The 15,888-nt window shown below is 39.2% G+C and overlaps 1 protein-coding gene across 2 annotated transcripts; it reads right to left on the bottom strand.

Annotated features, from left to right (window-relative positions):
• Nucleotides 1-591: 591 nt before the first annotated feature.
• On the bottom strand, nt 592-14,535 carry entpd6 (ectonucleoside triphosphate diphosphohydrolase 6). Of its 2 annotated transcripts, none has more exons than XM_079363149.1 (14): nt 14,402-14,535; nt 13,543-13,845; nt 11,871-11,947; nt 11,062-11,205; nt 9,815-9,890; nt 6,925-6,960; nt 6,444-6,532; nt 5,503-5,582; nt 5,246-5,310; nt 4,339-4,440; nt 4,097-4,237; nt 3,228-3,284; nt 2,425-2,537; nt 592-2,332 (listed from the first exon to the last, which is right to left on the bottom strand). In XM_079363149.1, the coding sequence occupies exons 2-14, from the start codon at nt 13,793-13,795 to the stop codon at nt 2,249-2,251; spliced, it is 1,317 nt and encodes a 438-aa protein (XP_079219275.1). In that variant the 5' UTR covers nt 13,796-13,845; nt 14,402-14,535; the 3' UTR covers nt 592-2,248. The 2 variants fall into 2 exon arrangements, with proteins under 2 accessions (XP_079219275.1, XP_079219276.1); XM_079363150.1 differs by having other exon boundaries at nt 13,543-13,842.
• Nucleotides 14,536-15,888: the final 1,353 nt, after the last annotated feature.

Raw genomic sequence — 15,888 nt, 5'->3', positions numbered from 1 at the left:
AGGGATCTTTTGTGGTTGTTGGAGGGATAACGTAGCCAAGTTACCAGTTCATGGTAGCCAAGTGCATCTGTGATTCAAACAATCACTTACCATGAACAGGGCCTTTCTGTGTCAAATTCCTCCTCCCACAGCCCAAAGACACACTTAGGTTAACTGGTGACTCTAAGTTGTCCGTAGATGAGTGTGGCTGCTTGTCTGTCTCTCTGTCAGCCCTTTTATAGATAATGGAAGGATGGACTTTATTTTCTCTGTTAGCCTGCAGTAAGGAAACAATTTCTATTTTGGATTCAATAAAGCACATCTGTCCATATATCCTATTTCATTTATCTAAAAGTACCAAAGAAATGGGTAGCTGCCACGTCAAATATTAAAGTATAACTGAACATTCGATAAGACATTTCATCTCAACTTAGTAGAAACCTGACAAGGTAGCTATGTCTTAAAGGTGGCCTGCTTTGTCTTTGTAACGCTTAGTATTTTAAGCCTGAACTGCACTCAAGCGTCCCTTTGCTCATATTAATCTCAGCTCCAATAATAAACTGCCAATTAAAAAACAATTACAAATCCTTCTTGAAAGTTCAGAAACACAGATTGAGATTTTAGATTTGTTTATTGCAGGTTTCGTACCAATCCAACACACAAATGTAAAAACAGGAGATCCTTCAGAGTAGAAAACAATCAGAGACGCTGTCGATACAAACAACAGTTCAAGTTTAACATCATGAGGTAAGACGTGAACAGGTTTCAGATGATCAAACTCATTTGTTCACCTTAGATAAACAGATTTGTAGAGATTTTGAAACCACTTCTTGTGTGCTTGTAAGAAGGAATCTGTCAGCACAGCTGGTTTCAACATGAAATAAAGCTTATTTTCGTGAAGAAAAAGATTCCCAGAGAAATCTACTTAACAGTTGAATGATTAAAGCTCCTTTGATAAACTTTCAGTTTGGGTCTAATTAGCGCCCCCCTGTGGAGGAAAGATTAACTTTAATCTTCCTTCCTATTTAGCCCTGTTCAAAATTCCTATTTTGCTTTCTGGTAATAGAAACATATCACTCAATCATTAAGAATTTTTGCTGTGGAAAATATGTTTTTAAAAAGGCGGTTCTATTTCATTGGACACTCACCCTGCACCAAGAGTTTCAGACAATAATATCGATCTAAAAATTATTAATCTTCTCTCTGATGTTTTTTTGTAGCTCATTAAGAGACATTGGCATAAATATAAGTCTGTTTCATAGCTAGCTAAAAACTCCTCACAGGAGCTTTAAACTATGAGCCCTTTTCTATATTCACTGTTCAAAATTTCACATTGAGGGGTGAAAAGTTCAGAGAAAGTGAGTGAAGTTGCCCTCAGTAAATCTAAACATGTTTCTCTTATCTACTCAGTTAAGTGAATATATATGTGTATGTGTGTGTGTGTTTCTCCCTCATAAGATTGTGGTAGAACTGTTGTCTGAAACGGCTCATTTTTGGTTCAAACATTCATCATAAGTACAAACTGTCAACATATGAAAAGAAAACATGCGACTTTCAACCTTCACAAAAGAACTATCAAATGATTAATAGTAGGGTGATTAATAAAAGAGTAGAGATATACACTAAGAGCTGCTGGAAAGAATAAACTTGTTATAAACTGATAATGTGCAGCTGACAGAGGATCACTGTTTTGGGGAGTGTTTCCATGAGGTCTGTTTGTTAAAAAAAATACTTTATATAACTTCAAAGACTAAATAAGAATCTCACTGCAGCCAGTTTAACTTGAAGAGTTTGTGAAGCTGCAGAGTATCTGATGGGTTGGTCAGGTGTGATATCATGCAAAGTGCAGGTACCACAGTATGGGCTGTGTGATGGTCTTTGGCATTAGGTGATTGGCGTTCATGTAGTGTAAAAAAAAAAAATCTGATAAATAAGTTCCCATATGAGAAATTCTTGGGAACAAACCTTTAAGTCTGAACAGCTCATTAGAAAGTAGAAGAATATTGGGTTGACTCCTTGCACGTTCTGAGCATGACAGTATCTAATTTTTAACGTTAAGGTTCAGGTTATCCTCGGATCTCTGGTGGGTCCAGACTGACATCATCTATGACCAGCCAATAGTAGTCAAGGTTCAGGAGTTGCAGTTGTCCACAAAGATAAAGGAACAGGAGGTTCTTTCGGTACTGTGCGAGGTCACAATGAGCCTTTAGGAAGTCGAGGATCTCCTCAGGATGTTTGTGTGATAGTGAGGCTTTTCATAATAAAAGCTTCAGTGTCTCTTCAATGACTCAATGTAATGAAAAGTCGCTCCCAGAGCCCAACTGGTTTCCACCTGATTGATCGTCCTTGCAAGCTGCAACACACAAAGACACACATACACAAAAAGATTCTATAAACAGTCTGCCTGGTGATCAAGACTCTAGTATCCATTGTGGTGGTCCTTACCTTAAACTGCTTTTGTGGGGGGAATCCGAGCTCCTGCAGCAGGACTGAGATGTACACCAGGTCCAGACAGAGAAAGGGACTCTGTGGAGGACTAGTGGACAGACTGCTACACACTGAAACACAACAGAGAAAAGATTACACAACATTGTAAACATGTCAAGCAGTAAACATCAGAAAGACATCATCATCAATGCTCCCTCAAATAAAACTTACTGTTGAATTTATTACAACTTTCTACAACTTCGTCAAACTGAGAATTCTGTTGTACGTTTTCCAACATAGGACTCTTCATAAGTCTTAAAGGTAATGTGACGTCCCACCAGTGATTGTCTTGAAGGTGTGTCAGCCATGTGATCTGGTTGGAGTAACTCAGCACACCCGGGCCTACTTTAGTTAGTTTTCACAGTATCTGAAATCTGGCTTTTTTTTCACAGTCTCAGTGGAAACAAAGATGAACCCACCAATTACATGCAAACACTTTTTACTTTTTTGAGAACGACAATACTGCAATACTCTTGATGTTCAAACAAGTCCATCACTAGATTAAGTGTGTGGTAATGACACCTGCAAGTATACAGGATGAGAATATTTGTAATGCTATATTAAATTGAATCAGCAAAGAAACACGATAAATAATCTGGAAACAAAAACTCATCTCATCTATAACTGGAAATTACTGAGATCAAATTCAAGATGATTCCAAGCTGTGTAGTAACCCTGGTTAAAGTTGAGGAATATATGACATAAGAGTATAAGTATGAAGTGCAGTTCATAGTGTACACAGCCTGATGGCGCCCTCTCACCTCTTTTAGCTGCACTGATGTAATCTGAAACCTGCATGGTTCCTCCTGATTTCTCCTCTGAACAGAGAGAAAAAAGAACAGATCATCGACCAGATTAATGAACCATGTTAACAGTTGAGTCACACTGCAGAAAACACAGAAGATTTTACAGAACATGCTATAACATGTATTCAATATATAAAAGTAACATAGTGTGACAGGTTGTAAGATGATCTTATTTAAGGCCTATTTAATCCATTCAATATCTGTCAAATCTTGTTCTCAACAAACAATGCCCATAAAACTGATTGTAGCTGTTGCTGTGGAGAGGCTGTTCTGACGTGTGAATTAATGGCATGTTGAAAAAAAAAATGTCTCCTGGTGGCGCAGTGGTTAGTGCACATACAGTACGTCCCATATATGGAGGCTGTGGTCCTCAAAGTGGGTGACCCGGGTTCAACTCCAGCCTGTGGCTCCTTTCCCGCATGTCAATCCTCTCTCTCTCTCTCTCAATAAAGGCACAAAAAAGCCCCCCCCCCCCCCCCCCCAAAAAATGTAAAGTAACTTTTTTTTTTTTAAAAAGTCTCCTTACAGAGCACAAAACACTTTACCACGCTTACTGAATTTAAATGCCGATTGCATAATTGTTGTTATCTCGACCAGAAGCTTGCTGTTAGCACAGCACACTACTTTGATTTCAGCAGATTGTGTTAAAAACAAAAGATAAGCTCTGTGATTGGCTGTTCTCCATCAGACTTTTTGTGGGCTTTTTAATCACTTAACATGTATTTAACACAGTATAGTTCTTGTCCTGATGAATCAATCAGAGTTTAAGGTGCTAAGAGACTTTAAGAGCGATATCGGTAGCTTGCAGGCAACGTAGGTGTTACCGATGATTCCCAGGTCGACAGCGCGGTCATAGTAGTAGGAGAAGGCGTAGAAGTCCATGTCAGCTGCCACAGATGCCTTCAGCACTTTCCTGTACAGAACCTTTTCCACTTTGTTCAGACACGCCTCGTAAACTGGCTCACCTGAAATGAAAACAACAAGCTTTAAGCTCTTACATTCTTCAACTGCATGATGGGTAAACCTAAAAAAGCGAAATAAAAATAAATCACTGCATTGACCGTACCTGCTTTCTGTCCCTTTACAGTGTACATGATGTCAGCGTGCTCCCAACTGCCTGAGTACTCTGGAGCAAGGCAAGGGCTAACCAGCTCTGTACTGCCCCCTACTGCTCACACACACACACACACACACACAAAAACATACACTGTATTAAATGTAAAGTTCCAATGTGGGGTTAAATGAATTACTCATTATAAGTAAGTGTTCAATGTACGACAGTTTTTATGGCCTCTGTGAAAACTGGCCAGAGTTCCTTTCCAGAAGCCGAGCTCGATGCTGCTGCAGATGAGGTCATGAGTACCACGCATTAGAGACTAGATAGAGCTGTACTCTTACAAATGCAGCACACGGTATTAGATCCGCCGTTTTAAAAAGAGACAACAAATAAAAGAATTATTACTATTTTATAGGAACAGCAAGAGGCTGAAAACCCCAACGATAAAAAAAACATAGTCCCAAAGGGCTGTGTACAAGTGGTGAAATATATATCAATTTCTTCTGCACACCTAGCGCCGATAAATAACTCTAAACCTCTCTCTAAAACCAAGCTCAAAAATACTTGAACTAACCCTATTGCGTGACACATTACAAACATCTCGGAAATCAGAAAGAGGAAACAAACTTGGTCCTGCTACTGATGGAGAAAATAATGTTTTCATTATTCTGTTCGCCCTTTGTACATTAAGACAGATAGACAGTAAGACAGGCAGCAGGGTGGATGTGTGCTGCAGCTTCTTACAGCAGCTAAATCGCAGCAACAGCTGGCAGGCAAGGAATTAATCTTGCTGTGTTATTAAAAGATTAGATAATGGCTTATTTATCTGAGAGGACAAGTAGGGAGGGGGTATAAAGGCAGAGATGAAAGCAAACAAAAAGAAAAAAATGGACTTCGAATGAGGGGAGGTACATACAGGGGGAGGCTTCCACTCCTCCTAAGATGGCGAGTCGAGCCGACATCAGACCCAGACCCAGATAACTGCAGAGAGAAATCCGACAGGGGACCAGAATACAGATGGGAATTAAAACTTGTACCTTTTTATAAAGGCTTAAAAAATGTACATCATTGATATTGTACCAAACAACTGCTCCAATTTGAAGCAGACATGATTATACACCAAAATATACAAGTACATGGATTGTATCAGTGTTTGGGTGTGTGCGTGTATACCTGTGCGTGTAGACAGTGTGTGTGTTGTTGAACATCTGGAAGGACCTGATATAGTCGAAAGGGGAGGTCTGAATGGTTTTCTGTTCAGAGAAATACAAAACTATGAGAGATTTGACACAAAGTAAATGATGTAAGTTAACTCATTCAGCTGTTGACTATGCCACATCATACAGCCTCCATCAGGATTTCTCCCTGACTGTTTAGTGGCTCTACTGGACTCAACTGTTTGAAGCTTGTGACCGGCACTTTCTCAGCTTTTTTTTTTTTTTCTAACCTGGTCATTGTAACTGCTTGCCACGGGGAAACACATTAAAGAACTGAAGTTTCTCTTAACTAAGTGTATCTTGAGTTGTGTAGACTTTGAGGAATGTGATTAAGTGGGTCCAAAGACATCAGCCTTTAATCTGTCCATTCCTCAACCTCCTCCTCCCAACCCTGTTTAAACCCCTTACTCTGTTTATAGGATATAGAGAATCTGTAGCACAGGAGCACAGCAGAGAGGGAGAAGGATCGAGGAAGATCGTTACAATGAAGGAAAAGAAGAAACGGGAAACAGCAGAAGATGAACCACAGAAGAAGAAGTAGGAGAAGAAAAAAAAAGAGCTCGGGGAAGAGGAATGAGAATAACTTTGTGGTGGTCTGAGCGTCTGAGTGGAGATATGATGACACAGTGAACTGCTCTTCAATCCTTCATGTACAGCCTGACCTACATAACAAATACCCTCCCCTTCTTTTCTCCCTTTCTACCCCCCCTACTGATGTGAGGGTGTTTATTTGGGATTAGCGGGGCATTTACAGATTAAAGCCTCTAAGATGGGGCCATCATGGTAGTTTGACAGATTCGCCTTCGTTATGACAGAGAGAGAATCTTCCTCCCTCTACCACTCCCTTTATACTCTCTCTCTCTCTCTCACTTCATAGTCTTTGTTGATTGCCCTCACCTCATCCTGAGGGCTGAAGGTGATCTGAGTTGAGCCACCCCCCAAATCCAACATCCCCACCGTGGGCGAGTCAGCACCGTGAAGATCACCTGTGGAGAGAAAAAAGAGAGAGAGAGAGGGAGGGAGGGGGGAGAGAAACAAGAAAAAATAGATTAGGAACCGAGAGAGAGAGAGAGCTGTGGTATAATCCAATAACAGATGATCACTATTTCTCAACCCATTGAACAGCGGTTTGTCATGTTCAAAATCAGTCTACAACCATACGTGGTTAAAAAAAATATATATATTTCTCCCGTCCATCAAGTATTTTTGAAACAATGTCATACGCTGCTCAAAAAAACATTAAAGGCCCCCCTTAACATCAAAGTCAAACACCAAGTCAGTCTAACTTCAGGGGTTTCTATTTATGAGCCCAGCTCTCCTCGTGTACTTCTCGGTTTACTGTTTCTTGTCATTCTGTGTCTGTGTGTTGTATTCTCACCAGTTAGGAAGTTGACAGTAATCCAGGCAGAAATCCCTGAAAGAAAAAAAAAACGTCTGGTTTAAATCAACAGGTAAAATGTGCTTTTCAGCAGTAGATCAGGAGGCTGCTGCTGAAAAGTGTAGGTGATGTTTTTTGGTCAAACATTTGGTTCTTAAATCACCAGGGGGGAAAATCCAGAGTAAAATTAGCATTTTCCCAGTCAAATCCGTGTCACTCTTTCATACTGTGTCCCTGAATCCAGGGCTGCACGGCAGAGTCTGAAAAGCATTCTTCAGTGACCATTGTTCAAATGATTTTTACTAAGGGCACAACTATCCAAACAAGTCCACACAACACATCCTGTACTCTGCAAAAGAAACTCAGCTGACATAAAGTGGCAACACAGGGAAAACTGCGGCCTTGAAGCTCGAAATCAATAAAGAACTACAATTCAAATTAAAAAACCTTATTTGTCCCCGAGGGGAAATTCAAGCCTCCTGTTTGCAGATGTGTGGTGGATACCTTTGAAAAATCAGCCCAAAGTTATCAAATGATTTCTGAGTCAAGGTCTAAAGTATAGATATAAAATCTGATGTGTTGTGAGCTCTCGGAGGGTCGGCTCATTCAGGTCAAACTCAAAGATGACATTAGTGCCTGTGGTCGAATATTTGCACTCAGCTGCATGCATTAGTGCCTTTTACCAGCGACCTCTGACCTGGTCTGCATGCAGGAGTGGGTGATTAAAGGGCTTGATAGAAACTGTATCATAGAAGCTTTACTGTAAAACTCTTAGGCAGAGACACTAAGAAGCAATTTCCAAACAAAACAAACAAGTACGGAGAGAGAGTCGGCTTTAGGTCGGGAGGCTAAACACCGGCACTTAGCACCCTGCTGCCCCCCCACAAACCACTCAGAGATCTGCATTAACAATAAGTCGCCTCCATTCAGAACGCTCGGAGGGTAATCTCAGAGAGGGATAAGCATCCAGGCCAAGAACGGCAAAATATCTGCGCAATAATAAGGCTGATGGAAGCCGGTTCGACTTAGAATGGAACGGCAAGGCAGCGGTGGCGAAAGAATCTGTCCATTAGTGGCTCGCTGACTGGACGAAAAGTGGAGCGGGATAAGAAGTTAATTCACTAATCATCAGAAGATGAGTGGAGTAACAAGCTGATCCCACACAGAGACAAGGAGAAAACATTTCAGCCTCAGAAATAAACTGAAGGGGGGGGGGGGGAATAATCACCCTCCCTCCCCCTTCAAGATTAAGTGGGACATTATCCCACATGGCCATAATTGCTTGTATGAACTACTTTAAAAGGATTGGATTATATGTGGGCAAGCTTGGTTCCATAAAGAGTGAGCATTTAAAACACAGAACCTACATAGGATTCTTATACACACACACACATATATATATATATATATATATATATATATATCCACCAACAGTGGAATTAACACAGCTTGGCTCATTGTAATGTCATAGAAGAAGAGAGGTCACAGCAGGGCCAAAAACGGTGACCCAACAACCAAGAGGAGGGGCGACTAAATAATGGGCCTCAAACATCTGGACATCCCGGGGCTGAAGGGAGGACATCTGGATCCAGCTGGCATGAAATGTAAAGGATGCTGGCCACCATCAATCATCAAACGTTCTTTTAACTGCAGGCTTCTCAAGATAGGGAAAAAAAATCTTATGGAAGTCGGAAGATTTTCAGAATCATTTTATCTTTTATCTCAGTGAAGGGTAGATGGTGTTTGAAACTCCTGCAGTGTTTACAGGTGTTCTCTGTGTTTGCAGAATGCAGCTGCTACATCTGTTGTTCTACCAGTACCAGTGCAACCATTTGTAGTAGTTGGCGTCCTGAAGACAGCGTCTATTTCTGCATGGATCTCTACCCTCCGCCTTCTCTTGAACCTTCAAATTTGTGCTACAAACAGAGAAAATTATATTCCTAAACATAATTGCAAATTATGTTTTTTTGAAGAGGATATATTTCACAGTTGTATTGCTGATAACAGTGCTATGGCTGATGCAATGGATTCTGGTAAATGTATGCACCTCCAGCAGGAAAGGTAAGGATTTCACGCCAGTGCAGAACCCAAACACGAACTGTGTTTTTCTATTTACCATTATTAATAAATTAATTATAAAAGTTGATATGGAGTCATTATTCCAACCATAATCCTCATTTATGTTGTTCACACTGAGCTGCTTTAACACAGTTCCAGCTCCAGTTAAAAATGACATCAAACACTGATGTTAACACTCTGTAGCTGAGCAGTCTATACCTGTTGCTACTGTTGCTCTTCAAATGAAGAAGGTCTCAGTAAATGTCTCGCTTCAGTTGTTTTCTTTTCAAAGGAAAGTCAGCAGGACGTTCTCCTCTGATTTATCTAATTTGTAATCCTCCTTATTGTTTAATCCTCCATACTGGCAGTTTTCATTGGGGAAATCAGACTTGGACCTATGAGGTTTTTCTGTGTAGTGCAACATGAGCTGCTTCACAGATTAAACAAATGAAATGATGAGGAGATGTAGTGATGCACAAATTCCCTGTAATCTAATAAACATATAAAGAGATGGGGCTCATGTCCAGGATGAGGCTTTACAAGAGTTCATGAAAACTCTTCACAGTCAACGGAAAAATTAACCATTCAGCTGTTTTTATGTTATGGTTAAACCACTGCAGTCATGCTGATCAGTGTCCAGATGTTCTAAAAGTTCTAAGTGTTGCAATAAGAGCTCAGAGGAAACTCTCTAACACATGTAAAAGTGAAAGAATGAGAGAACACATCATCTCTGAGGTTAGAACTTCAAGAACTGATTTGATGTTGGTTTCATTTTGAACCACACATTTCCTTCTTTTAATAGATATTAAAGCCTCTTTATAAGACATTGTACCTTCGTCAGTGCCTTCCATAATCGAGACGCAGTCATCTCTCGACAAAAACGGAGACTGCAGAAACACCGCCTGCACCTGCACACAAAGCAAATCCACCGTATGTAAAAATACTTAGTTATAAGTTTACAAACAATATACAGTAAGTGCGGAACAAGTTGCAGGTATTATCCATAAATGTGCTTAAAATATTTTATGTGGAGAAAAAAAGTTCTCATTGTATCCTGTTTACTAATGTACTGATGTAAAGGCAGGCTGTCCCTGCTGAAGTTCAGGCCTTTTATTTTTAGTTTAAACTAATAATTACTTCATTCTGCAAAAAAAAATAAATGTGATTACTTTTGTCAATAAGAGGTTTGTTTGTTCTTAAAATAAATAAAGAAACCAAAAAAGCGGGAAAAATAATGTCAGAGCCCAAAGTGACTTTCACAAATCCAATTTTCCAGTTTGACAGATCTCACCAAAGAATCGTGAAGCATGACATGCTCTAAATGAAAAGCGATTTACACAATTATCATAAAGATGGCTGCTGGTTAATCTTCTAGAAATCCATGAGCTGAACTTTTAATTTATAACAAAAGAAAAGAAGAAGCAGTAAAAAGTTCAATGTTTCCATCTACAGTTCAATAACTTCAAAATATAAATCTACAAGATAAAGTACATCACATCAATACAAGATAAATGAGTGTAGTATAAATTATAGTGTGAATATTATTTTATTTGATGATAAAGAAAAATAATATTTGAATATTAGAATTAAATAAAAGCTAATGCTGACCCCTCCCTCTGTCTGTATAATCAGCTCTGTGTTTGGCTGCATCTGAAACAGTTTGATAATAAGAGCAAAGCTTCAGATTAAATCACATTTTGGCTGACTACTGGAGTTCTGTTATTACTGATTACTTAAAAGCTGTTTTTTTTGGCCATGATGATGATGATGACTATGGTGCTGATGATGTTGATGAAGATCATGATGATGTGATGAGACAGCAGAGGAGGCTTTAGCTTCCTGTGACGATATTAATGCACATTAGAGAGTATGTTCGTGATCAAAAACTTAAAGTGAGGATATTGTTTCATACATGCTATTGATTAAGAATGTGAGCAGTAAAGGTGCGTACAGTATCTACAAAAAAAATGTTGCTACAACCCTGAATCCTTCCAGGGTTGGATGTGTTACACACAATTCAATTCAATTTTTCTATCTGAAAACAAGCTGCAGATAAACTGGTTGTTGGGAGTGTCTCACCTGGTCCAGCAGGTGTTTGGCCTTCTCTCCAGGTAGCAGGCGGAGACCGGCTGTGGCCTTCAGAACCACAGGGGTGACGTTCCAGGCTGAAGGGGGGACGCTGGACTTGGCCACCTCCAGAAGCTCAACGATTCCTGCCATACACTGGAAACAATCACAGAATGACTACCTTTTTACGTAACCATGTTTATCTTTTAGATGCTGAAAATCATACAGAGCCTTTGTGATTGTTTCTTTTGTTATGTTTTTTTCCATTTATGGAACATTTTCTGTAGTTTTTGTCGATATGATATATGTTATTGATTGTTTTGCATCATGTGAAAAGAATATTAATGTGTAAAATGTATTGTCGGGGACGCCGGTGGCGCAATGGAACTGCGCGCGTCCCCATGTATCGAGGCTACAGTCCTCGTGCGGGCCATCCGGGTTTGCATCCGACCCGTGGCGATCTTTACCGCATGTCTATCCCCACTCTCTCTCTCTCCTCCTTCTTCTGATCTATCCATTGTCCTGTCCAATATAGGCTAAAAAGGCCAAAAATAAACCTTTAAAAAAATTTATATATATATATATATATATATATATTGTCACAGTGAAAAACTGCGGACTTCAGGAAGAATAGCTTCTGAGGAAGCTAATGAGGATCCATAATAAACAAAAAAACTTTAAAACTGAAGAAGATGTAATAAAATTGTGACTAGTTTTCTGATTTTAAAAAGGGACTTTGGGATTTTGGGACATACCGGTAATGATGCCACAGAAAGACAAAGTAGAGCATAGTTTATGTGTCAATTAAATATCAGCTGTACCTGCTCCGGATCATCAGCGTATGCAGACAGTCCGGGTTTGATGGCTCTGAATGTCTCATGGTTCAGTTTAGGAGCTTCTGCAGGAAACATGACAGACATACCTAAAACTTTTGAAAGAAACTGCAGGTGTAAACATATGGAACATAATAAAGATCGCCCTTTTCCCCACTTGAGTGAAATAATCAAAAATGTAATTTTTAGTTTTACTCTCTAACTGAGCGACCCGGGATCTGTGCCTGGATTTGAGCTGTTTTTAAGCTCTTAATGACAATCCCAGTCTGTATAACTAACAGGTGCTGCCACTAGTCCGGTTAGCTCTGATGCTAACAAAGGAGCCAAAATAGCACTCAGCCTGTGTGATTTAGCTTAGCAGTCAAATGCGATAATGAAGGCATTTGGACCAGCTCTGCAGGAAACTTTCTCTAAGCCTAATAAACCAAAAACCTCTCAAACACACTAATGAGTTTTTGTCCATTTTGACTCTGGCAGCAGCTCCACAGCAGAGCACGACTTACAGGCTGAAAGCTCCTCTTGTCTGCTGGGATTTACATCTGGTAATTAATGTTTGGGGCCAACGTGTGTGGATTTTAAATACACTAAAAGCAATTCAGGGAGGTCTGCTTTACAAATATCTCAGTTTAATCTAAAAGGATCTGTCTGAATCCATTTAGCATCGATTATAGAGGTTTAACTTTCAGATAACCTGATTAATATCTGGAATAAATATCAGTTTATGTTCCAGAAAAATCTGATCCAGACTTCAGGATCTGTGTGGTTCATTCTATTATTACTTTTTTTTTTAAAACTGACAGGGAGTCTTTTTCAATACATGGTTCTCTTAGCAAATGATAAAGAATAAACATGCAGAATTGTGACTTAAAAACACTGTTATAGAAACATGGTCAGTATTTAGAGAAAAACAACTTTTAGGAAATCTACTTAAGACCTTCATCCTGTGATTGACAAACCATCTCTAGCTAACACCTACAGTAAGTATTTCCTTTTGAGTCAGAAATCGCTATTAACAGCACTACTAATGTTTGCTAATGACCCACAAAGAGATGAGTCTATAGGTTGAACAAACCATCAACAGTAATGTTGGCATAAAAAATAAAACAATTAGTACAAACTTCAGTTAAAAAAAAAAAAAAAAAAAGTTCTAAAGAAGGAGCAAATGAGGGATAAAAAAAGTATTTTTCCATATTGGTAAAAATGCCAATAGTGATACCATTTTTAATTATGTTTGGTTTTACATTACATAAAAATTGATGTAAGGATTAAACATCAAAAGAGGACTTAATGATAGCTTGAAAAATGAAGAAATGTTGGCAAAAAAAATCTAATTTAAACGCTCTGTTTTGTTTTCATGCTTATAAGAAGAAGAGCACAGTGACTCTGTTGTTGAATATAAATCTAGGCATTGACATGATTAAAAACGTGCAGTCTCCTCAGGATCGACCCGACTCCCCTCAATTGTGTTATAAATAATTTAATCTGGAGTTTCAATCGATTGCTTACAAGACTCTGATTAATAAATCTTTCTCTTTCATATCTTAAAGACAAAATGCATCAATTTATATCCAAACTAATTAAATTGGCTGTGTGAGTGAAGTTTGGCATGGACTCTTATTGGCTGTGCTGTTTATTGTGTCAGGGTAGTCCTCTACAGTACCTTTGTTCTCTATCTGAAACTTGAAGATGTGAATTCTTGTCCCAGTGCTCCCAGCATCAAACATGATGCCATACTGAAACTGGATGGCGGATGCAGGCCAATCATCTCTGAGCTTGTTTGCACTGGGGCTGGCATGGGGAGGTAGTCTATAGGCCTCAGGCTCAGATGCGCTGTAATGCCGCTTCACGAACACGAGGTAGGCGAGCAAGCAGCACACGCAGAGGAAAACTCCAGCCAGCTTTGGTCTCTTCATGATGACTCATTCTGTGTGGAGCTACAAGTGCTGCATCCTGAGAGTTCCTGCTGGAAGATTAAAAGAAGATACTTCAACAAACAGGACACTTTTATTATCAGCTCCATGCAGCCTTCAATCAGGTGTCCTCAACAGATGGTAAATAAATTGTCACTTCTTCATTTGTTGTTTTATATCCGTTCTAATGCTTTTTTTTTTTACCTTTAACAAATATCTTTATTCTTCAGCCATAAGTATTATAAATGAATGGTAAATAGACTTGAGCTGTTCATTCCCACCCTGAAGTGAGATATTAAACAAGATCAGACATGAAGAAATGCAATATGACCTCTTATTCAAATGTCAGGTATTTAAACGGATTTTGGTATAAAACATATTAATAGCTATGTTAAGTTGGATACATAAACACACTATCTGTGGTTTAAACGTCATTCAGAGATCATGAGAGACAGGTGAACATTAAACTGGCAGGTTGATGAAAGAAAAGGTTTGTTTTGTTTTTATAGCTGACTTACACATGCTAATACAATTAGCCTGTTAGCCACATACTCCCCGTTCAAAAGCTGTTTCTGAAAGAGCAAACTGCGGTGAAATGTGAATACTTACCGAGTAGTTCAGACCGTCGACAACATCTCCGTCAAATAGTTTTTACTTCATGTCTTCATTCCTCTTCTGCTCAACTACATTGTAAACACGGCGCTGGCTGATGACGTCACGAACGGAGGTGGTAACGTGGCCAAAAACACGAATGCGCGTGTAATTTACAGTCTGTGCTTAATTTTGACAAATAAATATCTAAACAGTTGTACTTTACCATTTACTGCAATTAGCAGATGTACATGCCTCAGTCGACAGCAGACGTAACACTCACACAAAAAGCATAATAGCATTGAAACACGTGTAGAAATATAAAGTTCGTCCTTATTTAATAGTTTTAATATGCCTGCATTTCATGCTCAGAATTCAATCTTAAACGCTTGATCTCATACAGCATCAAAACAAAATTACAAAATAAGCACACACATTTTGACATATAACAAAATAAATGGATCATCTCTCGTGACTGACTATCATGCAATTACATGTGAAGGCAATGATTAAATTGCTTCTTTCATAATTAATTGAAGGGTGTCAAAGAATTGTTTGCTGGGTGTGACAAAGTAACATTTCAGATGATTTTTCATGATTTCAGAAAAGGGAGAAGAAAGATAATTTTATAGTTTAAAAAAAGACACACCCTTAATAAAATTAACAGGCGATCACTGAAAGTCTCTGCAGTCCTAAATCCTTGTTATTATTGCACTAAATTCCTATGGGTGTTAGGGAGAGAAAGGAGAATAATATCATCAATAAAACATTGAAATTGGGACAACCATATAACTATTAGTTATTACTTTCTCTTAGCGCCCCCTTCAGGGCAATTATTTCCCAGTTAAACTGGACTGCTGCTCGGTCTGTATTTAATTTGAGCCTGTTATGAACCCTACAGGTTGTAGGGGGCGCCACCATGATTACAGTCATTATAGATAAAAGTAAGAATAATCATATTCTATCTTTCTTTTGCGCCTGTCAGCAGCAGCTGGTGTGAGGCCGCTCATTACCCAATTAATCTGCTGCAGCCAATCAGACGCAGCGGTGTGTGTGATGATGGTCTTTTGGGAATCTGGTGGGAGGAAACTGCCCCATTCACAAAGGGCAGGCTGTGAACACACCATATGGTGAGAGAGTGTGTGTGTGTGTGTGTGTGTGTGTGTGTGTGTGTGTGTGTGTGTGTGTGTGTTTGTTGGGAGGCGTGTATGAGGGTAGAGGGCAGAGAGAGAGAGTGTGTGTATGTGAGAGTGTGTGTGCAAGCTTTTCAGGGGAAAGAAGAACAAACTGTTGCACACATAAAAATTACTCAGTTTGTTGAATGAATTTATCAGACTGTTGAAAAAGAAGAAATGAATATTCATGCAATTAGCAGAACAAACATGTTGACATTTGTGTATTGAGTATTTCAGTTATCGATGTATTTACGTATGTGTTCATCACGTCCATATTCAGGCTGGTCAAAGTTGAGTGAATGTTATAAACCTGCTGAGAGGAGTCAAACT

The sequence above is a fragment of the Symphodus melops genome (genome assembly GCF_947650265.1).
Source record: "Symphodus melops genome assembly, chromosome: 15".
NCBI classification, from domain to species: domain Eukaryota; kingdom Metazoa; phylum Chordata; class Actinopteri; order Labriformes; family Labridae; genus Symphodus; species Symphodus melops.
This window is presented reverse-complemented; position numbering and strand designations above follow the sequence as displayed.